Raw genomic sequence first — 26137 nt, 5'->3', positions numbered from 1 at the left:
AATAAATTAAATGTCCGGTACAAAAAAATACGTCAAGAATACGGACTAATGACGGAATGATCGATGGTCCTGGGTCGTCAGATATAACAGAATTGGTCCCGGCAAACAAATCACCCTGAATAATAAACTGACACACATCTTCGTATTACTCAGTACAGGTCTCCCCTTGTTTTAAGTGATTTTGCTGAGCACGTACAGGCAACTGGACTCTTGAGATTCTCAGTAATGTACGGGTGTACATACCTAGAAGGGCAATTAGACTTACATCAACACTAGCTGATCAGAATCGGGCTATACGTGGGATGATTAGACGAAGCCATGAGCCAAAGTAAACTGTTGGACATATGTCGTCAGACACTTAACAAGGTTATAGAGCCTAAAATAAGGAACTTGAAAATAATAACTACATATACTTTTTTTTTCAACTAGCACAGATGCCATACCCGTCTTGCACGAGTTAAAAGTATATACGGAGCAGAGCTTCCGAGTACCGGATCATCAAGGGTCAGTGGAGGGGACCTGCGACTAACCTCTGTTGGGAAATCCTTTGGGCAGATATGGCAACTTTAATTAAGGATGGAAGATGAGGGTATAAAAAAGGCGTAACGAAAAATAAGGTGTTTATTTTAGCAAAACAGTTCATATTTTAAGAACTGTTTATGTCAGCCAAGCGGGGTATGTCAAAACTCACCTGCAGAACAGAAGCAGAAGCAGCAGCTTTTACTACATAGAAGCAAGGTAGAAACAGAAACCAAATGCACACAGGCGGTCTCTGTGACAACGTCGGTACTCAAGATAATGTCGAACTTATTAAAGTTGAGGGTCCAAATAGAAGCTTTGCTCATGAACTAAGAACAGTTGGAAGATACGAAAGAGGACGATGCATTAAACAGTTGCTTATACAGGATTCCGAAACATTTCCCCTCTTTTAACAGATGACCTCATAGATAATTGTCTCACAGTTAAGTGAAACAAGAAAGTGGCCTGTCTTGTCGGTTATATTATTTTTTCTTGGTTGTTACAGTAGCTTCTGTAGCTTCCCGCTCGGTGCTCGGTGCTTCGCAGCATTTCAGACGCTCCGAACATTCGTTCCATTTTTGGTTTCTTTTTCTGTCAGATTACACATGCAGACCTAATTACCTAGAACGAATGGCAGGTTTACTTTTTATGCCGCCAGAGAGACATAACGGTCTGGGACACAATTCGGTAACATGCAGTACGAAAACGATTTCTGAAAAGAAATCACATTACTCCTCAATAATCAGCCTTCAAACTTAATCCTGAGAAAAACAAAATCGCCACGACCAAAACGGAAAAATTGTACGATTATGATTCATTGTATCAGATTCAACATCATATCACAGAGCCATCTATAAACCTAGGTTGTTGGTTTAAGACAGAGTATTGAGACACGACGGTCAAGGTATAAGTAAAAAAAAGGGGGAAATGGGGCACGGCTTCTGCTCGTGTCAAATGGATGCTGCCCAGCATTCCTTGCACACGTTAGTTGCAACATTGTCGATCTGACTCAGAAGTTCTGCTTTACGACTGTAACGACGATGGAACGATACTACGTAGACTCGGCCATAGCTGATACCTCTGTCTCTTTGAGATACGGTTGGATGTAGCTGTAGCTAAATAAAGCTACAGGTACGCCAGTGGGACACGCCTTTCTATTAATCTATTTATTGGATCATTGTTAGGTGGTAATTGATGTTTTAGCTAGCTCGCAATTTTCACTGTATTATTTATATGTTTTAAACAGCATCGTGACGTATACTGCGGACCACCTTCCCGCTTCCCACATTTTTCACAGTCTTTTTGCACTGCCGCGGCAAGGGTTTAAAAATTAGCCAGTTAATTAAACTAGTAAAAGGTGGAGTAATTAAGGACGTAAAATATCGAAAATGCCACGTTTGGCGGAAGACTGGAGCTATGCCTTTAGTGCGAAAATTAAAAAAAAATATATCAGGACTAAACAGTTGTAGGGCGTGAAACATCGCCATCACTACTGAAATTGGTGGGAGATGTTCCGGAGAAGAGCCGGCCCGTCTTCTCTCAACAATACACCACCCTGTACAAGGGACCAGATGTTGTGCCATCATATGTCCAGTATAACTCAAGCTCATTGCTGACAATGACTATAATGGTGTTTCCAGAGGACAACCATTGCTATTGCTGATAATAGTCGTGATAACCTCTATAGCCTTGGCAATAGTTCTCACCCTGTATGGTGCCAAATGTATAGACGGATTTGCCTGCCACAGCTCCGGTTCAGTCAATATCGTTAGAACTGAGGTTTTCACATTTATCTAAGACATCCCCGCCTATTAACTATGTTCCGGCTATTGGCGATAGTCCGGTTGTTGGCGACATATGCTGATACTGGCCCGAGTCGCCTAAGATGGTGTCAGAGTGTTTAGCAGTACTCGCAGATATTGCATCTGAGTATTACCTAAGCACGCTTCGTTGCCCGTCTTGGCTATTATTCTCTCCTGTGCCCCTCTTTATCTCTCTCCATCTACCCCCCCGCCTTCCTTTTTTTTTTTTTTGATTGGGGGAACTAAATTACTTTTTTAGCCTTCATATTCACTTTTTCTGGGTTTTTATTTTTGTATTTTTCCTTTTGTTCAGATTAACGTCTTTCGCTACTCCGACTGACAGTTCAAATCTAGAGTTGCACATAGACAACGTGTGGGATCTGACATTTGTTTATACTATGGTCTACAAGGTTTTCTTTTCGAGTAGTTTATTGTTTTCTGCGATTTCTCCATTAACAATGGATAGCTGAATATTTTTTAGCACTAGCAGTTAAACAAGTCATATCTAAACGAGCATTATAACAAATACATAGACTTGACACTAGAAACATTAAAATCATTGGTATCCCCCAACTCTATACTAGCGCCATTGAGAGTCTACCGGGACACTTCTCCCTCGCTACCCTTCCCTCCCACCTACCCCCGCCTCTCTTCTAAAAGTTTGTTTGAGCAATATTTCTTTTTTCGAACAATTGCTTTTTTTGATTTCTTCCTTTTCAACTTACTTTTCTTTGGTTTCTTTTTTTTCTTACTTATCATGTTGGGTAGTTATGCCTGTTCCCGTTTACTGCTTACAATAAGTATTTTTCTTTTTTTTTCCCTCTTGCTGTTCCACTGATGATTTCTACCCGTCAATCCAAAACCCTACAAGCTGCCAGTGCAAACCTGCGGCTCTTCGGGGGAAGACCGATATTAGTTCTGCATGACCTGATGTACAAACTGGTGGGCCTGATCAATTCCTAGCTAGAGATATTTCTTATTCTAGGCCATAACGGATTTGTATCTGATAAGTTTTTAGTCTATATTTAAGTGGCAATTGTCCATTCTCCATTTTTAAACAGTTGAACTTCCCCTTTGCCATCCACTCTGATGATTTTATTATGGGCGATTAATTGTTCTGACTGGTGGTGCTGGAGGTGGTTTGCTGCGTCTGTAGAGCCTTGCGGGAAAATGTGACTATCGTTATTATTGTCATACATGAGCCGGATGGATGTACACTGCAACTGCATAAAATAAATATAAATATAAATACATATATATTATGGCATGCACGACCATTTATGTATTTTAGACAGTGGCCATTGCGTTTTTCGAAGATACAATTTTTTTTTTGTATTTTCCCATTCATACTTATTATTTTCTGATAATTTTTTTTCGGTTTCATTTGTTTCCGTATTGATTGATCAACCAACTCTTCATCCTGGTTTAATGGTGGTGTAATTGTGTTACTGTTCGATACTAAACCATAACTGCCATTTCCCTCGCAAGGTCTAACGATATTTCAAGTTACATCTGAACTTGATTGAATTGTATTTGATACTTATCTCTACTTTTATTACCAAGGCATTATTACATTACATTTTTGGTTTCAATTCTGAACTGATTATAAATATCATTTCAATTATTGGCCTTCAACCTGCTCTCTGCCTGTCACTTGTTGTCTACCTAGCACTTACTTCTAGTTTGTCGTCTGCGTTTATCCTGTTCCCTGACAATCTCCTCTATTCTGGTATTAGTGCTTTGTCTTTGGGTTGATTCTTCTCTTGGTCACCCTTCCCAACACCCAATAACCTTACTATCATTAATCACAACTGCAAACCCCTCTGTGAGAGGTAACACACATCTATCGCCCCTCTACCGAAAACATATGAGTCCGCATGAACATCGCCGAAATATTGAATGACGACGGTGAAGAAAGAATCCATAACAATGCGTCTAGTAGAAGTACATCACCGAGGTCTGGATCCCCTGTAAAGCGGCCACGAAACTCTTCTGACATTGAAGGCGGGAGCGACCCGAAAAGGCTGGCTGATGGTTCTACTAGTACTCTGAAATCAGATTCGACTCCTTTACAGCAATCACCTAGTGCGGCAGGTCCCAGCGAAAGTGGCAACTCAAATCTCAATACTCGTAACTCGACTGGTGGGCTACCTCGGGATATCGAGCCTGAGCCAACTGCAGCTTCGTCGACCATTGCATCAGGGTCAAGCTCATCATTGGCTTCTATACCAGGTCCATCGATTGGTTCTAGTGTGGTGAAATCTGAACCTACTACTGAGGGTGCTCCGGTAGCGACTGTAAGTGGTGGTGAATCGGAAGGAACCCCGGCAGCTGACAAGAAAGGAAAATCGAAACGATCAAAAGCCAAAAATTCCACTTGGGCTATTGAAGATGACAGAAAATTGGTGGATTTAGTCATGAGCACATTGCCTACACAGGATTTTGCCGAGTACGCAAGAGTCTTGAACAAAAGGGATGCCCAAACTATACGATATAGATGGAAAGTCATACTTCGCAGAGCAAAAGGTGAGGGTCTGTAGAAGATCGTGAATGAGAAAATCTTTGTGGAATTTTTTCCACGAATTGTTTAATGACTGCATTATATAACTATATATATATACCTATTTTTGTTCTGTCTTTGAGAGCTTACTACGAGCTTTTCAAGATAATCAATTAAATGGGAAGTACTAATTGAATGGCGTTACGAAATTATCTAAGTAATAACCAGGAAATAATTCTCGTGTTGGAACTTGCGGAATATAGATGTAGTTTCTGCAAACAGTCGACCTTGTTCGATACAGTCCTTGGCATTGAACAAACGACGCTAATTTGAAAGTAGTACTTTATTTCTGAAAATAGTTAGAGAACTTGTATATGAGAGAAAGGTAGGGAGGGTATCAGTAGGGCACTAATATTGGAAACACTTCTTCTTTCGTGACCGTTATGTATTTAACGCTGGTAATATCGTGACCATTTGATTATTTATGTGTTTCAAAGTCCCGTCCATATTATTTGTGAAGAACTATTGCCCAGTTCCTAGTAACTCTTTCAACCATTTTTTTTCAGTCTCACTCTCAGTTCAAACCAAACTCAATATCTATTCGCAATAATTAGTCCCCTTTTCAGCTTGAAAACCATTGACAGGGCGGTATTTGAAAGACATAATCTCCAGACTGACTACTATATAAAAACAAATACGTTGCTGTATTTCCAATGGGGCAAAGCAAGGATAGATAGTTTACTCAGAATGCTACTATTTAACAGGTGAGAAGGAAGGTGATAGGTTTGGTATGAATTAATGGCCCATTTAAAATTTTACCCCCTATCTACCACAGCTGGACAAAGTAATTAGAAGCTCCGGTGACCCCCATTACTACTTACAAAACAAGAGTTCAAAAATAAGATGTAGGTTTTCTAAATGTGCACTTCCACTGCGGTTCTGACGGAGTTTGTTTCATTTTGATATACTGCTAGTTTTTATTTTATTTCTAGCTTGGATATTTTTATCACATTTAACCTGACAACCTGTAATTTGTTTAGCCTGACAAAAAAAACAGATGGCAGCTTAATTCTGAAACGTAAAACGGTATATTCAGGTTTGGGGGTCATAGCTGGGGTTAACTTGCCCAACAAAATAAGAGCTGGAGTAGGTTATTTGCTAGGATTGGTGTTGCTTTTTCCAGGACTGATAATATTTTTATGGGTTTCAAATATTTAAAAAAAAATTAATTGTAAACTACCAAACAAAACTTGGCAAAGAATATACGTGTTTATCACACCGCATCAGTTAGGATATACGGCCCTGGTTAAAGAGCATACTAACTATTACGTACTATTACATAGAAGATTTAAATTATACTTCAACCCAATATTTTAAACTGCTAGTTATTTTGACACCGTTAGAGATTATACAGTAATAGAATCTCGCCACTATGTTGTACGAATCTTAGTTCCGGTCTAGACTTGACCGATTCTAAACAGAAGAATGCACAGGCATAGCGACAAATTTAATCCTTAGAAAATTAAACAGAATTGATACCACAAGAGAATTAGTCAATAAGACTTAACACTTCCTTCATCTTTGTAGCTGTTGCTAGTAAACATGTGTGAGTTGCTGGCTCTATCGTTCTAGCAAAATTGCAAGTTATAGCCAAGTAAGAAGTTGTTGAGAGGAATTTATTGGCGCTGTCTTAGAAAGGAAATCCAGAAGCAAAATTTCAGCGACTTGTGAGTCTCTGGCTAATAGTAACTAGAAATTCTCTCATCTAGTTCACTGGCAAAAATTGGAATTTTTCATAATGTCTCTCACTAGCAATCGTGATACTTGTCAGCTAGCTCTGTATCGGTAACTTAATCTAGAAGTGTCTATTATTCAAGGTATTTGATAGGTATTTCAAACAAACTCAGCAGAATTGAGAGACCAGATGTAAAGAGCGAGCTGAACTAATTGCTGTGACAAAACAGATATTGAATTATTTCAAGCTATCGAAAATTTAGGAAATCAAGCACGTTTTTCTGGGCAAATTTCAGTACTAAAACTGATTTCATTTATACAGAACGGCGCTACGTTATATAATATCGAAACAGAAAGTGACATTATTTAATCATAGAGTTTGGCGGTGTTTTTTTTTTTTTTTGTTTACTTGATTAGTATCCCTTCTTAATTGACCAAGATTGCTTTCCCCTCAGATAGTTGACTGTGCTGATTTAACCGTCGCTATATTAGAATTTGAAACCTGTAAACATAGTGCCGAGAGAATACCAGCAAGCTGATATGCAGCAAAGGTTATCAACATTGAACCTTCTCCACATCAGTAAGCAAACCAGCTTGCGGAATCTATATTTAACCTTATAGTTGGGGACAGGATCTATGGATGCTAAGATAAAGGGAACTAGATCGTTTTCTATGGAATTGGAGCAATATGGGCTCTCAGATTGACCGTTGATCTATAGCGTCGCTCATTTCTAACTATAACCGGTCGCAGCAGCAGCAGCGGTTAAACATAATATGCAAAATGCAGAAGAAAGCGGATGGGCTACAGGATGGAAGAAATAAAACTGGCTATTGGTAACTAGATATAGATGCTGTAAAATTGATTACCAAGTTGGATGAGACATTTATTCAGACAAGCATTAGACACAGTGTAAACAGCCTGTGATTATCTCGCGTTGTTGTGTTCGTTATGCTCCTGCGTGCCAAATTCTAACTCTAATTTGGATGCGGGTTAGACGTTGAGCAGCCCGATCATGTCCCCATGGTGGCATTGACCAAATTCACAGACTAAGTCATCCCTCAACTCTAAATGCAATTGGTACTTAAACTAATTCATTCTAGTAGTCAGATTGATCAATTACCCGAGAACCGGTGATCAGTTGGGTTACAAGTCTTCTTCGCTTAGAGCTTGGAGTGAATTCGAAGCAAGCTGGGCCTGGACTCAAGGCCTGGACTCAACACTCAAGAGCTTGTACCTGCAGACCCATCACAGTCAACAAAGGCCCAGTGTTTATGGTTTCTATTTTGGTCAATTGATATCAGGGCAACTTGAAGAAAGAAGAAGTATTCGGCTTACTCGGACAGAAAGAAACCAGTTACAGGATTCAACAATAGTACTCAGTTGAACAGTTTCCCGAACAGAATTGTATCAGCGCTGGGTGCCCCTTGAACTCAAGTTCTCTCTCTCCCCCAATGCATAATAACCGCTACCACCAGATGCTTATTCCCAACAAACGGTATATGGTATCAGGCACCAGGCGTCTTAGAGACGGCATCAATTTGTTGGTCATGGCCACTATCACATGCTAAAGCCCGCCGGCTAGAAGTCAGCCGAGAAATTATGTTGGATCACTTCCATAGGACTGGAGCCTTAACTGGTCCTTTGTAATATAATATTATTATCTATGGACAGCGCTACGACAAGGCTTTGGGGGTATTTAGTATCCAGTTTCAACACGGGTAAGAGCATCGGGTCACAGAAGCATTGGCTCCCGATTGAAACTTTATATGCAGTGCATGCATCCATTCCGTCCCACGCAGACTGGCCAAGACCCAAGCTGAGTATAATGGGCATAAGCTTTTGGATGTGAATTCTATTGAGAACATTTGCAGCAATGTAATCGGCGCCTGTGTCAGCTTCATTGTCAGGCTAAGCCTAATCACGCAATCATGATAAGAAGGCTAGCGGTAACTCCCAATTGGGCGTTTGATGTTTGATATCTAGGAAATCAAGTATTTTCTTCTCAATAGTGTGGTCAAGGTTAATTGTGGCCGTGATGCTGACTGGGCAAATTCTCTTGTTCAAAATAATTAAATTCAAAATTTCAGAAGAAGGATCTGCTCGATCGGTTAAACCGGTTCAGCCGAAAGCTTGAAATTCAATATATGATAGGCTTTCTCACACCTTGAAATGGATATTCGTAAAGATTCAGCCACATATCTAAAATGTTTTGAGCCACCACTATCCAATTCACTTCCACATTCACTTTCCACGTTCTCCACATAGGTGTGTATGATCTGGGTCGGAATTTTCTTTTCACCTTCCTATTTGGCCATATTTGGTAAGTGCTGTCTATCAGTCGAACTTCCAGAGAACTTGTTTTCTTTTTCAGACCTCTATATAATGGTTTCTAAGACTCGACTCCATGGTTTGGGTGAGGTTAAAACTCGCGTAATATAAAAGCATCAAGACCCCGATATTAGAGTGGAGTATTAAGTGAAAGATTTGCAGAGCAGAGACGCAATCGAAGCGATCTATGCACTTTGCACATGGGTGTGCCGCGGTTAATATTTATAGTCCCAGCAGCTAGTTTGCATTTTAACCTGGCCTTCAACCAATTTTCTCGATATTTTCTGTCTTGATCTGTGTTTATGCCATTGAATTCCATTTTCAAGCCTTTATTTGTCATGAGCCCAGGTTTTGATCTGAATCGAGAGGTAAGACATTTGTCACCATCTTGTCAACCGTCGACACCAATTTAAGCACATAGCGCCTCGTCCTCTGTACATATTACAACTTAATTTGGTGGGCAGACTGCCGTGCATTGCATCGCCGTTGGAAGTAAGTAAAAAGAAAGCTTTATGTCGGCAGGGTAAGTAATAATTGGGACCCCTTGTGAATCTACGATTTGGACAGATTTTTATCTATGATTTATCTATGATTTATCTATGATTCATCTATGATTTATCTATGATAAATTATGATTAATCTATGATTCGTTTGTTACTCGTCTTTGATTTTTATGATTGATAAGTGAGCTGCCAAGTTGAGTTGAAAGCTGGTTTGGGAGTATTATCTAAATAATATTAATGAGCTCAAGCACCCACCAAGGAGTAGCAATGAAAGGCGGAACCAACAAAAAGAGAATATGTTAACCATTTCAGAAATACGAAAAGATCACCGGTTACTCCTTGTCTTGTTGCTCAGTGCTACTGCAAAAGGTTATGGTTGTCGGTTGTAGGGATAATCTTATATCCATGATTGCCGTGGGGGCCGGTTTCGTAGAGCTTATCGAGCCCCCATCGACGTGGGGGCATTTTCTGTAATTTTGTCGTCTGTCCAGATAACCCGATGTCGGATGCCGATTAAATTGGACTGCTACAATTAGAATATCACGCCACCGTTAAATATTTACAATATGGATAATCCCTACAAAGCATGCTGCGGCAGCAGCTGCCGTCAATTACCCAACAATATTTTTCATGTCGTAACTGCGAAAGGAAGGACAATTGACCCCCCCCTGTTCAAAGTCTCAGTGGATACGAAATACTCGGACCAGTGTTCAGTGCTAACTCGGGACCGAACATGTCAGATACTACTTGACAGGCAATTCACCACGAAGTAACATAACTTTAAAATTAAGGTTGCCGTGTACATCTTATGTAAAAAGGTCATCGCTTTAATAAGCACGAACGGCACCATTAAACTGCGGAGCAAAATCAACTCGGGTTTCTAAACCCATTTTTCCGAAGCTTGTTAAGGTGCTTAAACCCAAATGTTAATTTTTGCGTGCAAATAACTGTAATCAGATCAGGAATATGATGGCGGCAGGGCGGGAGTCAAATGCAAGTGCCAAAGTGTTTAATTGCGTCGATCTAGCACTAAATAGTTGTTAAAGTTTCGTTCATTACTTTGAATAGTTAGCTTGATAGCCGCTGTTTCAGCTAGAGCACATATAATTAAACTTCAACTAGAGCGTCTTACGTAGTCAACTACGTAGTTAGTGCAGTTGGTGAGTGAAGCGAATACAAGTGCAAAAAGCAAGCTCTTCTTACAAATAAACATAAAAATAAATGAAAATAGATAAAAACAAATAAAAAAAATGTAGAATCAAGTTGATAGATCAATCTTGATTGGCAATCTATGCCTTCAACCAGACTCGAACTGATGATCTCCTCATTACTAGTGAGGCGCCTTACCACTTGGCCATGAAGGCTCGTATTGATAAGCCCATCCGTGGCTACCCGTCTCATTGATATCGCCAAAAGAGTTTGTCAAGGATTTAAAAAACCAAATTCTGTTGAGCGATCTGTTTTTGGAGCCTCCTCTGGTACTCTGACCTTTCGAATCATGTCGATAGAATCCGGTAAAGCCCGGCGATCGCAATCAGAACGGCAAATTGAGATCTTTGCATATATCTAACCCAGTCGGGACCGCCAACTTGACCCCTCTTTCAATCTGATGATAACCCATTTTCTTCTCTAACCGACCGCCAAAGGTTTGTGGATTTGAAACTGGCTCGTTTATAATATCTTTCCTGGCAATAATTGTCATGAATCAACCATGTTTTTGGGCATTGATTGGCAGGAGATTTAACCTGATAAAACCCAGTCTTGCCCAGGATATCATCTGTTGGGTGAGATCTGTTAGTGTAACTTTTGGATCGCATTTGCGGGGACTGGACTGAAACTATTCCTAAATCGCAGCGATTAACTTGCGGGACACGTGAGACGAATTTATTTGCTCATGGGCTAGTTCTCTAAAGAAAACAAACAAAACCGGTCCTAAGGACAATGTTTGTGAGCAAGTCTGTGTTAGTGTGTCTATAGAATTGAACGTTGCTAAACCATTCGATCTTTGGCCTATACCATAACAGATAGTCTGTTTATTCAGTTCTTATAGGCAGTGCCTATCGCCTAATGGATCAAGATAAAAGCAATAAATAAGCTCCTGTGAATGGCGTCCACATTCGTGACGTTCTGTATAGCGCTATTCATATTAGATGTTGGGTTTTTTTTTTTGACACACTTTCGGTCTGAATCTAAGACATCTTTTTACCCTGAATTATAGATCGGCCAGATAGATATCGGCAAATATAAGCCGATATACGAGATTTTTTTCGCGCTCATATATTATAATGCAAAAAAAAAAACCTTGTTTGTATTTAGGCGGCGACTCATGGAATAATATTTATCCGTACCCGTTAAACTTATTATCCGCCTCTATCTTTAGTAGGCTTTAAAAGCGGAAGTAATAAGCTATTTATCAGCTTTCCGGATGTTTGACCTCGCCGATTTATGCTGTCGTCTTCTCTTTTCTCCTCATCAGCCTTGAGACATTATATTCATATAGGTGCAGTTACAGTAGAATGGACTTGTTATTCGGTTCCGCTTAGTTACTTTCTATTTTATTCTCACCAGCTGGCCTTCTTATTTTTTCTTATTTTCTTTTATTTATTTATTAGTTTAATTATTTCATAGAATGAGCGATAGTAGATAAGGGCTGTGTGTTATATTATCCACAATCAAATTACTCATCAGACACGTCGGACTAATGGGTTCCCGCTTTAGTCAGTAACTGGTACAACTAATATTCAAATAAACTAACACAGAATAACAAAAAAAAATTGCAGTCTCATCCAATCCATTTGTTACACAATTATAAGAAGTTATGATATCAAAATACCCCAGATTTAATACCCTTGATATGGGCAAGGGTCGGTGGCTATGGTGATCACATTATGCAGGGCACTGCCATGTCGAACAATGATGAGGTGATAAGCGCTAGTAATCAAATAATCAACCCGACTTAAATTGACAATAACCCCTACACATCTTACCTGGATACTTGATTCACAGATATTCAAAGTGACACCATCGTTGAACTTGGTTTCATCACAGTAAAACACCCCGTCAAGACGAACCTCGGCTTTTGGCATTACTGGACCATAATCAGCTAGCTTTATAATGAGTACAAATCCATTTATAAGCCATAAGCCTGTTCCTATCTCTAATAATACTGGTGGTTCAAGTAGAAATGGCGACAGTCGGTTGAGTCAATACAATACGAATGGTGGCTCCAGCAGACCAAATACATCGACTACTGGTGGTGATGCTAGCAGCACATTATCTATTCCAAGAACCGAGACTGGCTCGTACTCCAGATCTAGTATTGGATCTGGGAATAGCGAGTCTAATTCAACTTCTAATCATATCTTACCTCCAGAAGAAGAACATCCAGATGAAGAACCTCCTCCATACACCCCCGAGGCCGAGCCCGGCATGTCGGTAGCCGGAATGAGCAATATTCCACCCCATATCCAAGCCCAGATATCTATGGCCACTGGCAACAGTCAGACATCAAACAACAATTTTCAAAACCACGCTCATAATCAGTCACATGTTAATAACAGTCACCCTCAATCACAAACCTACCACCCTCCCCCGCACCCACCACCACCGGCTCGACCTCCCCGACCCACTACAGCCTCCTCTTCGTCTCCAGCACGACCTCCAAGACCACAATCATCAGCATTTCCAGGTTCAAATTACCACTCGTACGGACAAACCAATAATTCGCATAACCGCCCCACCACTTCTCAACATCAAGCATATCATCATCGTCCCGGCAATGCGAACACTAATCATCCTCCTCCTCAGAACCCAAATCTCCCATTCACATACCCACCAGGCTATTACTGTTATAAATGCAACAATACAGGCATCAAACTCAAGAACGGACTCACCTGTCAGGACTGCTATGGGCGTTTTGCCCGACAAGGCCGTAATGTTCAAGTCATCCACTCCGGCCAGCCATCCATGTTCAACCCACTCGCACCGTTCATGGGCCCCACTACCAGCTACGTTCCATACTATCCAGGTCAACCACCACCTCGAGTTGTCCGTCCTGGAGACCCATCGATTGGCGGAACTCTGTGTGGCCGTTGTAGAGGTCGCGGCATGATCTCAGACTTTTTCGGCGATGAGACCTGCCCAACGTGCCGTGGGGTTGGTAGACTTTTATAAATTTAACTAGCATTCACATTTATATGCCACTGGACAAGCCTCCGGCGGCTGGGGCTGCGCCCCAGACCCCGCTACTCCTCTCGCTTTGCTCGAGTCGTTTTACTGGGGGCCCCCCTCATAGGGCTCTTGACTTTTGAATTGATATTGCGAGTCGTGTACTCAAATTTCTAACCAGCTACAATGTATGTATATAATTTTGTTCAGAAACCCTACAGCAGAAAAGAAAGATCGGGGAGTGATGACACAATCTTATCAATCACGAGGTCATCGTTGTCGACAGGCACAATGGGTCTTAGTTGGACTGCGGGTGGCAAGACTCGGGTCGTTGAAAGCTCGATTGTATTTTTCGATGGGAAATTGGATGCGGTGTTAACAGTTGATGCAAATTTAGGTGTTGTAGATAAAGATGGCGGTACTGACGGAGAAACTGGGGCTGTTCGTGAAATTGGCTCATGATTTCGGTCGATGCTAATGGAGGTGGATTGGAGTGGTGATTTCAAAGAGGGGGGGTTGGATACCGGTGCTTGGAACATAGAGAGGTCTATAGATTTCGACGGAGGGGGCTTTGTTGTATCGGGAGAGCTTGGGTGGTCTATGAGTCCCGACTGCGTTTGAAAAGTAGCCGTTGATTCTTGCACAGGCATATCAAATATCGATAAATCAAAGTTGTTTTGAGAATATGCTGGACTCGGAACTGATGTTATCAACTTTGCTTTAGATGGAGGGGGATGCACGGTGGGTTTTGGTAAAGATTCGGTCGAGGATGCATTGGGGGATGTTGTGTCTGTATCGTTTGTATCGGAGTGGGTGCCCTGGTCGGGTGTTTCAGGAAAAGACTTTATGCTATGTGGAGATGCAGTACGTATGCTGCTTGGTTTACTGTTACTAGGTGATAACATTTGGAATAGTGACTCATGAGGTGTGCCAGGAGGAGACGAAAATTGTAGCCTTCCTAAAGCATGGAATGAGGTTGGTTGGGATTCTTCTTCGTCCAATAGTGACTTTTCTATGTGCTCTTCAAAAGGCACGGTCTTCAAAGGAGGCTTTACTATTGGCTTTTCAAAATCTTTCTGGTCCGTGTCTCGATGAAACTTTTGAGATGCATTAGATTTAAGATGCGAAGTTCCTGATAAAGAGTCCAAAAGCAATTTAGGCAAATGAGCAGATTTTGGTGAGAGGCTAGAATTGGTTGTTACCTTGGGTGCGGGAGGAATTTGTAATGATCGAGGTTTATGCAATGGTGGTGGTTCTCTGAGATGTGAAGGAGTTGGTTGTGCTGAATGGCCATGGATGTCAGGAGAAAAAGTATCGATTTTTTTAATGGATGGAGGTCTAGTAGAATTTTGATCAGGAACATTATTCACGGACGGAACAACAGCTGGGATTTTTTGTCTCCTAACGGGGTTCTTCCAATTAGAGCTCTTGCTTGAGCCCCAGCCAAATCTGTCTTTATTATGATGAACATGGTAACCTTTCTGTTTCCAAGCAGTGACGATTCTGGACATTTCGTTTGAAACTGCACTTTGGTTCCATCTCACTATTGGTTCGGGTTTGGAATCTATGGCAAGAAACTGGCGAGTGGGTCTTGTGAATCCATTGAGTAGTTTACGAGGAGTATAGGCTGAACTCGGGGTATCAATGTCGAGAACTGAAAATGGAATCGAAATTTCTGGACACCCCTTATTATTAACACGACTTTTTTCTAGGTCAGAATAAATGTTATCAATAAGGGTTTTGAGCGGTTTATGAAAAGTGATGATTTTGTGCTGCATATCAACAGAGACGGGATCAGTCACCGGCTCTTCGGTATTCCCGCTAAAATCATTGAATTCACCAAAACCGTCATCACTTTCAGAGTCATTAACATTGTCGGTAGTCTCAGGTTTATCACTATTTTCGATACCGGGTGTGTCTGAAGTAGAAGGAGATACAGTCACTGCGTCAGTCGCTGCAGCTGTCTGATCCTCCACAAAGCTATTGATAGGGTCTTCTCTTTCATTCATACTGTTGTCGTCGTCCTTTTCAACCTCATTTTTTTCATTCTCTATGTCATTCTGTTCGGATATCACAGGTTGGATTGCAGCATCTGAGAGCTCCTCAGAATATTTCTCGACATTTGCCATATTAGACTCCGACACCATGTTGGGACTACCAGGGTCATTCAATGGCTCTTCATCAAAGGCTTGCAATTGTATTGTGGCATTTATGTCTGATAGATTACCATCTGATTCTTGATCCGAGTCAATTTTGGGAGCACTAAGACGAGTCTCATTTGGTTCTGGTACTGGTGTGTCATTATATCCACTGGTAATTCCCAATCCAATACCCTCCTGATGAACCTCTGACCGGTTGTCTAAGTCCTTATAAGCATTATCTTCAAATTCTGCAGTCTTCAAAGTCTTTTCTGCTACTGTCCAGACTGGATCTGGGATACCCCCTGAATCTAACGGCGCATCTACCTCTCCCCAGACAGCTGTCAGATCGTCATGTCCGTGGTTCCGACTTGTCACTGAAAGTGACGGTTCTTTGTCGGCCCAAGGATTCATTCCGGTGGTGGTATGGCAATTAAAAACTTAGCATAGCAGATGTCCCAGCTCCGAAAAGTCCGTAGATTTTCTGTCAACCAACACTGGCCGGTTGACTTGCAGAACTTGACTCGACGCTTATCTTTTGCCGGACATAATTTATCCTCTAATATATATGTGCATGCTGCACGATACGCCGCATGGACCCTTAATCTCAAGGGGATTCCTTAGCAGTAGCGACTTAATCCTAAGCTTTGATTTCTCTTCTCACTACAGTCGAGTCGCTAAGTTTTATACAGATATTGGCGAAATTTGTATTTTAATCTCATCAGCCCATGATCAAGGCCAAGAGTGACATAAATCAGGCATCTGGTCCGATGTTTAAAATACGGTGAGGGTCACAATAAGCGAAGAAAAACATCAATTATCTCAATTGAGCCATAATTGAGTCGGCAGAAACTTTTCACACTTTTATAGTAAAGAATTTTCATATTTTTTAAGTCGAAGCTGTTGCCTGATCTCCGTACACTTGCCTGATCTACATAAGACTCTGCGGCGTCCGCGGCGTCCGAACGAGTCATTCGCAGGTGATATGAGGCCGTACATCTAAATTTCACATGCCTGAAACATTTTCACTTGGTAGCCAGATTTTTTTGAGTAATCGAAATCTCCTCTAGTATTCACTGAATATCTAATTAGAAGCTAGACTTCTGACATTAGGTTTACTCATTGACCAGAAACTTAGAATTTGGCCCGAGAGATACTCTCTTTGTTCGACCATACCGATTTGTCACTCGCTCTATTGATAGATAGCCTCACCTTACTATAGTGAGACAGTGATTGGTTCAATTCAGACAATCCTGAAAACTCTTTCACTTTTTATTAGAATATCTTAACCATGGCTCATACAGAACCATCAAAATTAGATCTCTCAGCAGCTGCTGCTACCAATGAGTCTGCGATCGTCGATTCCGACTCTGTACCAGCTGGTGAGCATGATTCCAGATCAATCGTCCCTTCGACAGTTCCCAGTCACCATAGAGCTCCTTCGGGTGCACCATCTGGACCAGTGGCTACTGCCCCCAACCAATATCCCAAATATATTGAGCATCTGACTCGACTTGCTGATGCTAGACCCTCGTCTCCATACTTAAACCCCATTGATTACGACGGATTGTCGTGGCCTAGCGTGGGTGCTAGAGAAAGACTTGAATCGTCTGTTGAAGAAAAGGCTGCTCGTGAAAAGAGAATTGCAGATGCCGTTCGCACTCTTTTGACAGAATTAGGCGAGGATCCTAACAGATCAGGATTATTGGAGACTCCCGAGAGATACGCTAGAGCTATGCTATTCTTCACCAAGGGTTACGAAGACAATGTTAAAGATGTTATTAAAAACGCCTTATTTGAGGAAGACCATGATGAAATGGTTATTGTTAAAGATATCGATGTGTTCAGTTTATGCGAACACCATTTGGTTCCATTTTATGGTAAGATCCATATTGGCTACATTCCCAACTCTCGTGTCATTGGTCTGTCCAAACTTGCCAGACTGGCTGAGATGTTTGCTCGTAGATTACAGGTGCAAGAGCGACTTACAAAGCAAGTGGCCATGGCCCTCTGGGAACTTTTACAGCCTCAAGGAGTGGCTGTAGTTATGGAGGCCAGTCACATGTGTATGGTTATGAGAGGAGTCCAGAAGCCTGGAAGCAGTACTACCACCAGTTGCATGCTGGGAAGATTTAGAGAAGCGCAACGGACTAGAGAGGAGTTTTTGAGTCTGCTCAAGAAATAGACACTCACACCGCTCGAAAACAGCTGTATATACACGCACTTTGCATGATTCAACTCACGATTTACGACGTCACAAATATCCGGGAAACGAAAAAAACACAAAAAAATATTTAAAACCCAAAAAAGAAACGAACTCAGAAGCACACCAATATTCTCACAGGTCTTGGTATTGCTCCCACCATTTGCTAATTTTATTTATGTATTACTACTATAAGGCTTCAACATGTTAATTTAAGGAACGAAAGTGGGACATGCCTCCGGCAGCTGGGGCTCCGCCCCAGACCCTGGTTGCTCCTCTAGCTGCGCTCGAGTCGAGCGTTGGACAGGCTATTCCTAAACGGGTTCTGCACGGTGCTTCTATCTTGCATTATGCAAGATACAAGTGCCCCTGCATTTGCTAGATGTACGAATCAGGCTTTTGCAAACTCCCCCAGAAATGCGGCAAAATGCAGCCGCCCAAATAACTCACAGCCACCGAACCATATGGGGACCGCGAAGCACAACTCGAGCGAAGTTAGAGGAGCAACCAGGGTCTGGGGCAGAGCCCCAGCCGTCGGAGGCATGTCCCCCAGCTAGAAAATTGAGATAAATGCAGATTAGAAATAGATGAAAGGATGGCTAGTTATGCTGTTGGGAGGGAGGGGGGACAAGGTGGTGTTCGGGGTCGTCGACGGGCGGGACAGACGCGCCACCCAGCTCTACGAATGAAGGGCCGCCAGCGGCAGACGAGGGGTCATTGGAAGAGTTTTCGTGGTGGATAATATGGTTCGGATCACTGCTAGAGCCATTGCTGGGGCCAGACAAATCTTCATATCTGTCTTCAGGAAAAGGGCCGTATGTAAATACGGAAGGAGACTTTCTATCCGATGGGTACACGTCCCTCATTTCGTAATTAGATGGGTGATGCAAAACTGGTGGAGGGATTTGGACGCCAGAAGAGTCGACTGGTGAAAGTGGCGACGGAGGTGGTGGCGGACCAGTAGGGGGGGCAACTGTATGAACAGGTCCGGTCTGAATGAAATTGCCATATGAATCGTAATATCCGGCATCTTCGGTTCCTAGAGATCTATTGTATGGAGGAGCAGCAGGAGGAGCTTGTGTCGTGTTGCTATAATCTCTCTGGCTCTGATGATAGGTAGGTGGTACCCAGGTCCATCCTCTGTTAGAAAGTGGGGCCATTGCACCTCTCAGTCTATTCGCAGCATTGCGTCTCATAAGATAGATAGAAACAGCAAAAACAATAGCTATAGCTGCTACCACTAGCCAACGACCATAATTGTACCATGGAGTGTTATAATAACAGTCGCCTTCGTCATCACATACTAAATCATCATTGTTGTCTCGCCTCACAAGAAGCGCCTCTGCCAAATATAAATACATATTTCAAAATGCGTTTTTTTTTTGTCGCTATTGTATAGCGACTCCAGAAAATAAATATCTGGTCTTCTAGTCTTTTTTCCAAAAAGGAGTTTGTTCCTACCTATGAATTTTAAGGATTAAAGAAGAGAGAAAGAAAAGAGGGAAAGCATCATCAGCAAATGTCTGTTTTGGTTGAGATCCGTCCGATGCACTGTTGATGCGGCTCAATATCAGATCGGAATCAGACTGATAACTGAAGCCAATCCGCCTATTTTGTAGAGTGGGTGCAGCAAGGCTTAAAAATACCTTGTAAAGTATAGTTCAATGTGTGTTTCATGTCATAAAATTATCAACTAACACTGTCTACTTTATTTTCGATCCCTTTAAAAGAAGTTCGAAAAATTAGCGGCTTAGCAGAGGTGCTGGCACTAGCAAACTGAGAGCAGTCTTTTATAATTTATCTAAATGAGAAGGTCAATTCTGGTAATATACACTTGGAGGACCAGAATTAGAGACTCAATGTATCAATAACTGAAAGTTTCCGTGCATTGCCGATAGAAATAGTTTATTTGAGTACGTTTAAAGATGCAGGAACTGCTTGCAGCAAACACCCCCTGAATGCGGCTCATGCTAATCTTCATGCAAAAGCTTTAAATCACCGGCAGACCTGAATATTAACAAGCAGGGGAATCGAATCAAACGCCATTATTATCGATAAATTCGAGCCTCGAGGATTTAGACACAAAAATGCTGGTTACGGAATTCAAGCAGTTCAATTACACTGTACTAGTAACACTATTTACAGAAGTGACTAATAGCTCTAAGATCAGAGAAGAGCTACTGGCTGGCAATAGCGACTTCGAGTATGCCTTCATCGATGCTGCTACAGTGGTCTCGCTCGAGCATCTGCTGGTAGCTTGCTACAGAGCAGTCAACGATACATCCAGCGGGTTCATGCGCACCCGGAATATCCACTCCGAAGCGGTTTTTTGCATGTCTCCCAACAATAACATCATGGACGGTCTACGGCGGTTTGGCATCGCCGACTCGACCACCTCACTCTACGCCATCAAACTGATCCCCACGCCATCAGCAGATCCTTCAACTATAGAAAAGCATCACCAAACCCTTACTGAACATATTCATGGCACCGAAGTGGTCACAGTCGAGGCCACATGCCCTTACACCGACCTCTCATTAGTGAAGAAAGTAAGTATCACCACACATCTTCTCCCTACTAGCAAGCCAATAATCTAACCATACCAGAACTACAAACTCACAGACAACTCTGCCATAATTGGCGCGATATCATTACGAGGTCATTAATTAAATATGAAAGATTATGTTTCGTTCAGAGATGCTGCCTCCGGCGGCTGGGGCTCCGCCCCAGACCCCGTGGCGCCTCTCGCTTCGCTCGAGCCGGGCGTGAGGGTGTCCCAGCTCGTAGAGGAACATGGGCAACTGCTTTTCGATCGGTTGTCGTCCGGGAAGCAAATTGGACTTGGCAAAAGCGGGAAGAAAGCTCCTTAGATCAGCTCCCCCAACCTCCAAACTCCTGGCACCCCCACGCCCGACTCGAGCGCAGCGAGAGGAGCCGGGGGGTCTGGGGGCGCAGCCCCCAGCCGCCGGAGGCACACCCGCCCTACACTGCCAGCGGAGCGGCCTTCTCATGCTGAACATCGCAGCCGATGCCGAAAAAAGCGCTGACAAGAGCCTGGCGGAACGAGCCTTTGACGGAGAAGCCTGACGCACGGTACTGTGGGTTGTTGGCGACGTCGTTCATGAGAGGATCGAAGTACTCGTCGTTGACTGTGAAAAGGTATTCCTGCTGTCTATCGCCGTTGAATGGGGTGAATGGAGTAGCATTGCCAGGAGTCGCGCTACGAGCTCCTCGCAGTCTCAATGGAATGGACAATGGCTGTCTGAGTTCCTCCTCGAGTTGACGTCTTCTCGCACTAGACCGTTTCAATGCCATGTTGGACACGTTTTTCATGATCGCAGCTGCATCTCCTTCACCAGTCGCCAGTTGCCGTACAAGCTCCTTCTCAGTCTGTTCTTTGATTCTTCTCTCATCCTCCTCTGCTTGTAATGCTAACAATTGCGCTTTACGACGTCTCTGGGTCTCTAAACTCTGTAATTCTTCCATCTGTTCGTCTTCCTGTTTCTGCCGTAGCGAATTGGCAAGGATAATGTTTCTGTTGGCTTGTTCATATGCTTGTAGTTTAGACTCTGTGGCTTCAACATCCACTCCGTTGACGAGGTTGAATATGATGTTTTCCACTTCTTCTAGATAGTCATTGTAATCGTCCAGTGAGTCAAAATCCTGTTGTCTCTTATTAAAAGTTCTGCTGACTCGTGCCCGGATGTCGACTTCTCGTTCTACACCCAAATCCTCGAACACCTGTGTCTTGAACTTGTTCTTTCGAAGAATCTTCTCACATCCAGCATACGGACACTGGGCTGGACCCACCGAGAATATCCGGTCTACACAACTCTCACAGATTTTGTGATAGCACTCGGGATTCACTAGGAACCTCATATCTGGATTCAAGTATCTCGACGATTTGCATATCGGACACATGTCTACTCTGTTAGTTTTCTGGTCAGGGATTCTTGGTCAAGCTCGGAGGAGTGAGTATTGCCTCCGGCAGCTGGGACTCCGCCCCAGACCCCGCTGCTCCTCAAGCGAAGCTCGAGTCGGGCATCGGGCGGTGGAGGTCGACGGGATCCTGGAGTCATGTTACAAATTCTGAGCAATGATCCTGATCTGTGGACTTTTTACACTTACCACTATCGCTATTCAGCGACTGTGTGACCGTGGACGTCGCCATTGTTTGAATCTGTATATCTAGCTTTGCTTAGTGAGCTTTGGATCAGACAGATCAGTCGGTGTTATTATCTTAAATTACATTCTATGTTGCATCACTTGCTTATTTATACTCTCCCACAGACCTGCACCCTGCATGTCATGTGACGCCAGGGTCCATCCAGCTTATCAATCATATCTGTTAGGACTTTCCAGTAGATTTAAAATTCTAGAAACAGGAAACAGCAGGCTCTGGGGTAAATAATTTGATATTGGTGGGATATTCATAACATATAATGATATAGTAGCTTTGAAATTAGGTTTAAACATTTGCAACTGAAATAACTAGTAAATTTATATGGTTCTTATATAAGGGCTATAAGAGTACTATGTAGGTGACGAACAACCAGTGAATTGTTAGAAGATTTAGTTTGGCCATTTTCATCGCACGGGATAGCTTGGTCAATTAACTACTAATCAACCGCTTTGTTAATGGAAATGATAATATAATTGAGTTTTATCCTTGGTATTACCTTTATAAAACACTATATGAACATTTCATTACATGAACTAATCTCATAGCCCTAAATATAGTTACTTAAAGATTTGACTGAGACATAGCTAATAAGGGTGAAAGCAAATTTCTATGTTCACGCGCTGAACGAGAAAATTGTGTTTCTGCTAAAACTTTATCTCATGCCTTTCTCAAATGTGATTTCTCAGACTATAGCAATGCAGAGGTTGGAATATAAATACAGCGATGTGAATGCATTTACTTGGTCTTTTAGTGAGCAAACAGGTGCAAGCTGCCTTAAAAATAAAATTATCCAGGCTTGAGATTTTCAAGCAACTGATCACATAAAGTTCTCCTTCTACAATCGGGATCAATTTAAATCACAGATACAATTCACAAGCGGGATCCATTGGGCGCAGATATATTATAGGGTATGAGGTTGGTTCTGAGTGATCTCGGTTACTGTAGTCAACTCAATTTGCTCGTACTTAATTTGAGAGCCTTGGGACTGAGGAAGTAACGACTCGAGCGCAGCGAGAGGAGCCACGGGGTCTGGGGCAGAGCCCCAGCCGCCGGAGGCAACCTTGGCCAACTACCCTTGAGCCCGGTCAGGATAAAGTGAGCGATTGCAGCCAGAAAAGTATACAATGAGCATGTATTTATTTATATTAGGCGTTTAAATATTGTTTTATTTTGCGAAGTGGAGCTCGATGTCCATCCATTGTCTGGCACGGACCTCTGCGGGGGTGAGGGGGGTGTTTCCGTAGGTCAATGGCGAGAAGTAGGCAAAGCAGATGACGATGCCGACTAGCGAGATGACACTGACGATTTTGAGTCTCCAGTTGGAGCGTTTCTTGCCGGATTGAGCAGCGTGGACGGCTTCGTCGTCCAGCTCGCAGAAGACAAAGTCGTAGAGACCACCAGTAAGAAGGGCAGCTGCCAAGTGTGCAGGAAGGTAGTGGTGGAGGAACTTCTGTCTACCCATCAGGAAGAATGGGAAGTAGTGAGTGGCCCAAGCGATGAAGAAGAATCCAAGCGAGTTGTAAATCTTACTACGAGCAACGTCGTTGATGGGATACATAGCACGTCTTCTGGTCAGCTGGTCGGCAACAACTACACCAGCGTAGATGGCAAGCATAGCAGCCTCAATCCACCAGCCGATGAAGTTACCAATGAAATAGATTTGTCTGCGTTCGGTATCCTTAGTCCAGAAAGAGACACCACGAACAAGGAAGGGCCAGGTGATAGGCTCAGAGGCATAAGGGTGAGACGAGGTAAGAGCATTATTTTGAGCAAACATGGTGTATTGCAACTCAAGGTACTTTCTGAAGAAATTCATCTTTCTAGGTGCTCTGGGAGTGAATTTAAGACGCTCTGGATCAGTGAGGTTCACAATTTCGTCGACAAACCACGTAGCAGTACGTTCATGAACGTTCTTAACACCATTGACTTCATAGTGACCACTAGCCCACTCAGCAGGAAGCTGCTTGTCGTCATGAGTCCACATAGCAACTCTGGTAGGAACATGAATAAGACGGAAGAACGAACCCTTGGTCTTCAAGATATCCTTTTCACCAGTAACAGATCTGATTTCAAAAAGGGTATCGTTGAAACGAGGTCCTTCGGCCTCCTCAAAGCTGGCAGTAGTAAACTCTTCGTTAGTAGGGTAGTAAGGAGAGGCGACATCATGAGCAAGAAGGAAGCTGTTGGTACTGACGTGCTTAAGACGAACCTGAGTCTCAGTCTCAATAGGAATACCTTCACGGTGACCCTCGGGGAAGTCGACTACTGGAACAATCTGCCAAATCTGATCATTGGTAGGAGCACCATTTACGAGCTCTTGAGTAGAGACGAGTTGACCCTGAGAAGAAATACGTCCGTCGTCATAACGAAGAGGGTAGTGAATAGATCCAGAGCTCAAGAACAAAGGTGATTCTTTATGAGAAATGGTAATCTCGTCATAATAATTAACCTGCTTGGCAAGCTTGGCGAGAATATTATCGCCAAGAGTCTCTTGGAACTTAGAGCTCATGAAACCATCACCAGGACCAGACTTGGTAAGAATAGCGAAATGGACCCAGAACCAGAATAGGAAGATACATAGAGGCACGAAAATAAGTGAGAAAAGACGGGCAAAGAAATGCTTGCCAAACTCTTTCATAGAAAGTCCTCTACGATAATCCAACAAATTCCATAAATCAATCAAGACAGCAGCTCCAACAGTAGTGAAGGTGAAAGCACCTACATACTTGGTACTGATAACAAATGACAATGAGACACCAGTAGCTAAAAGCCAAGTCCACCAGTCACGGCTGAATGGACTGTCTCTTTGCTTGGAGAATCTAACATAAGCATACAAACTAAGAGCTACAGAGATGATCAAAGTAGCATCAAGCAGAATAAGTCTAGTCTCAGCAATATGAGCATTGTCGAACAAAATTAATGACGAACCAATAACACATGCCCAAACCGAGAAGCCACACTCTTGCAAAGTCTCAAACACAATTGGGACAGTCAAAGCTCCCAAAGTAGCTGACAGAGATCTATAAGCAACATAAGGCACCCGGTTGGCAATATAACTATCACCGATATTTTCGAATTTGAAAGCACCATCATAACCAACTAACCAACCAACAAAAGCAATCAACATTTTAGCAAAAGGAGGGTGCAAATCAAAAAAGTAAGTTCCTTCCAGATAGTAACTGGCAAACTTACCGAAGTGCACCTCATCGAACACAACTTCCTTAGGATCGTTAATGAGATAAAATCGCGTAGCGAATGCAAAGACTGTGACAATGATCTTGGCCAGACGATATCTATTATCAGTATTAGAGTCAGCCACTGTAGATTTGAAAACAGGTTTCTTGGCCTTCTTCTTTTCTACAGGCTCAGGAGAGCGCAACGTGGCCGAGGCACCTTTTCTATTACGGAGCTCAGAAGGCATTTTTCAATGAAGAATTCCACCAGTGCAAAATTGCAATTAATGAATCAAGTTCCTGCCACGAAGATAAAAAAATGTCAATGTCAATGTCAATCCAAAATGCTAAAAATGCCAAGAGATATTCGAGATCAAGATGAAAGCCAAGTTTCAAATATGAACCACTGACAGCTTGATTTAATCTCAGACACTACAGAGGTCTCAGTTTTGACTCAATTAACCTCAACTGAGAAGTTTACTGATTTAACGGCCACTACTGTCCAAATCCAAAAGACAAGCAATCAGCAATTGTCAAAAATACAAGTGAAAGTTGTCGAGGATAGACTTGTACGTGTATATATAAATAAATAGATACAGACAGACAGATGCCAGCCCCGCTCGAGATCTAATTAGAATATATTCCGAGGACGCGTGTCATGCATCCCACCAGACCCTACATAGAGATCGCTTTCTGACAACCTGGCACTACTGATCCCGACTCCTGCCCCCAAACCCTGTAGGTCTCACATCTCGCCACGTATCCAACTCTATCGCTCAGAATACCGTTTGTGACCCGATCTGTTTGTAGTCTGTGAAGTAACAAATGAATTGAGCTGTTTGAGCATGATACAAAAATTTATCTTCTCTCTTCGGTGAAATTTGCA

At 42.5% G+C, this 26137-nt stretch overlaps 6 protein-coding genes and 1 non-coding gene across 7 annotated transcripts; 3 read left to right on the top strand and 4 right to left on the bottom strand.

Moving 5' to 3' along the window:
- Nucleotides 1–4198: 4198 nt before the first annotated feature.
- Nucleotides 4199–4861, top strand: AWJ20_4799 (uncharacterized protein; the record flags this gene model as incomplete). Its single annotated transcript, XM_018881893.1, has 1 exon — nt 4199–4861. One exon carries the CDS (start codon nt 4199–4201, stop codon nt 4859–4861), a length of 663 nt encoding a protein of 220 aa, XP_018736327.1.
- A 5818-nt stretch (nt 4862–10679) lies between these two features.
- AWJ20_4798 lies at nt 10680–10751 on the bottom strand (the record flags this gene model as incomplete). Its single annotated transcript has 1 exon — nt 10680–10751. It is a non-coding gene; the product is annotated as a tRNA-Thr (tRNA).
- Nucleotides 10752–12501: 1750 nt separating this feature from the next.
- HUA1 (Hua1p) lies at nt 12502–13560 on the top strand (the record flags this gene model as incomplete). Its single annotated transcript, XM_018881892.1, has 1 exon — nt 12502–13560. One exon carries the CDS (start codon nt 12502–12504, stop codon nt 13558–13560), a length of 1059 nt encoding a protein of 352 aa, XP_018736326.1.
- A 3423-nt stretch (nt 13561–16983) lies between these two features.
- On the top strand, nt 16984–17877 carry FOL2 (GTP cyclohydrolase I; the record flags this gene model as incomplete). Its single annotated transcript, XM_018881891.1, has 1 exon — nt 16984–17877. One exon carries the CDS (start codon nt 16984–16986, stop codon nt 17875–17877), a length of 894 nt encoding a protein of 297 aa, XP_018736325.1.
- Nucleotides 17878–18494: 617 nt separating this feature from the next.
- On the bottom strand, nt 18495–19256 carry RCR2 (Rcr2p; the record flags this gene model as incomplete). The annotated part of the gene is made up of 1 exon (XM_018881890.1): nt 18495–19256. The coding sequence occupies one exon, from the start codon at nt 19254–19256 to the stop codon at nt 18495–18497; it is 762 nt and encodes a 253-aa protein (XP_018736324.1).
- Nucleotides 19257–20877: 1621 nt separating this feature from the next.
- TFB3 (TFIIH/NER complex subunit TFB3) lies at nt 20878–21816 on the bottom strand (the record flags this gene model as incomplete). The annotated part of the gene is made up of 1 exon (XM_018881889.1): nt 20878–21816. One exon carries the CDS (start codon nt 21814–21816, stop codon nt 20878–20880), a length of 939 nt encoding a protein of 312 aa, XP_018736323.1.
- Nucleotides 21817–23243: 1427 nt separating this feature from the next.
- On the bottom strand, nt 23244–25499 carry PMT4 (Pmt4p; the record flags this gene model as incomplete). The annotated part of the gene is made up of 1 exon (XM_018881888.1): nt 23244–25499. One exon carries the CDS (start codon nt 25497–25499, stop codon nt 23244–23246), a length of 2256 nt encoding a protein of 751 aa, XP_018736322.1.
- Between the last annotated feature and the right edge of the window lie 638 nt (nt 25500–26137).

This window comes from Sugiyamaella lignohabitans, chromosome D (genome assembly GCF_001640025.1).
Source record: "Sugiyamaella lignohabitans strain CBS 10342 chromosome D, complete sequence".
Classification (NCBI taxonomy): Eukaryota; Fungi; Ascomycota; class Dipodascomycetes; order Dipodascales; family Trichomonascaceae; genus Sugiyamaella; species Sugiyamaella lignohabitans.
This window is presented reverse-complemented; position numbering and strand designations above follow the sequence as displayed.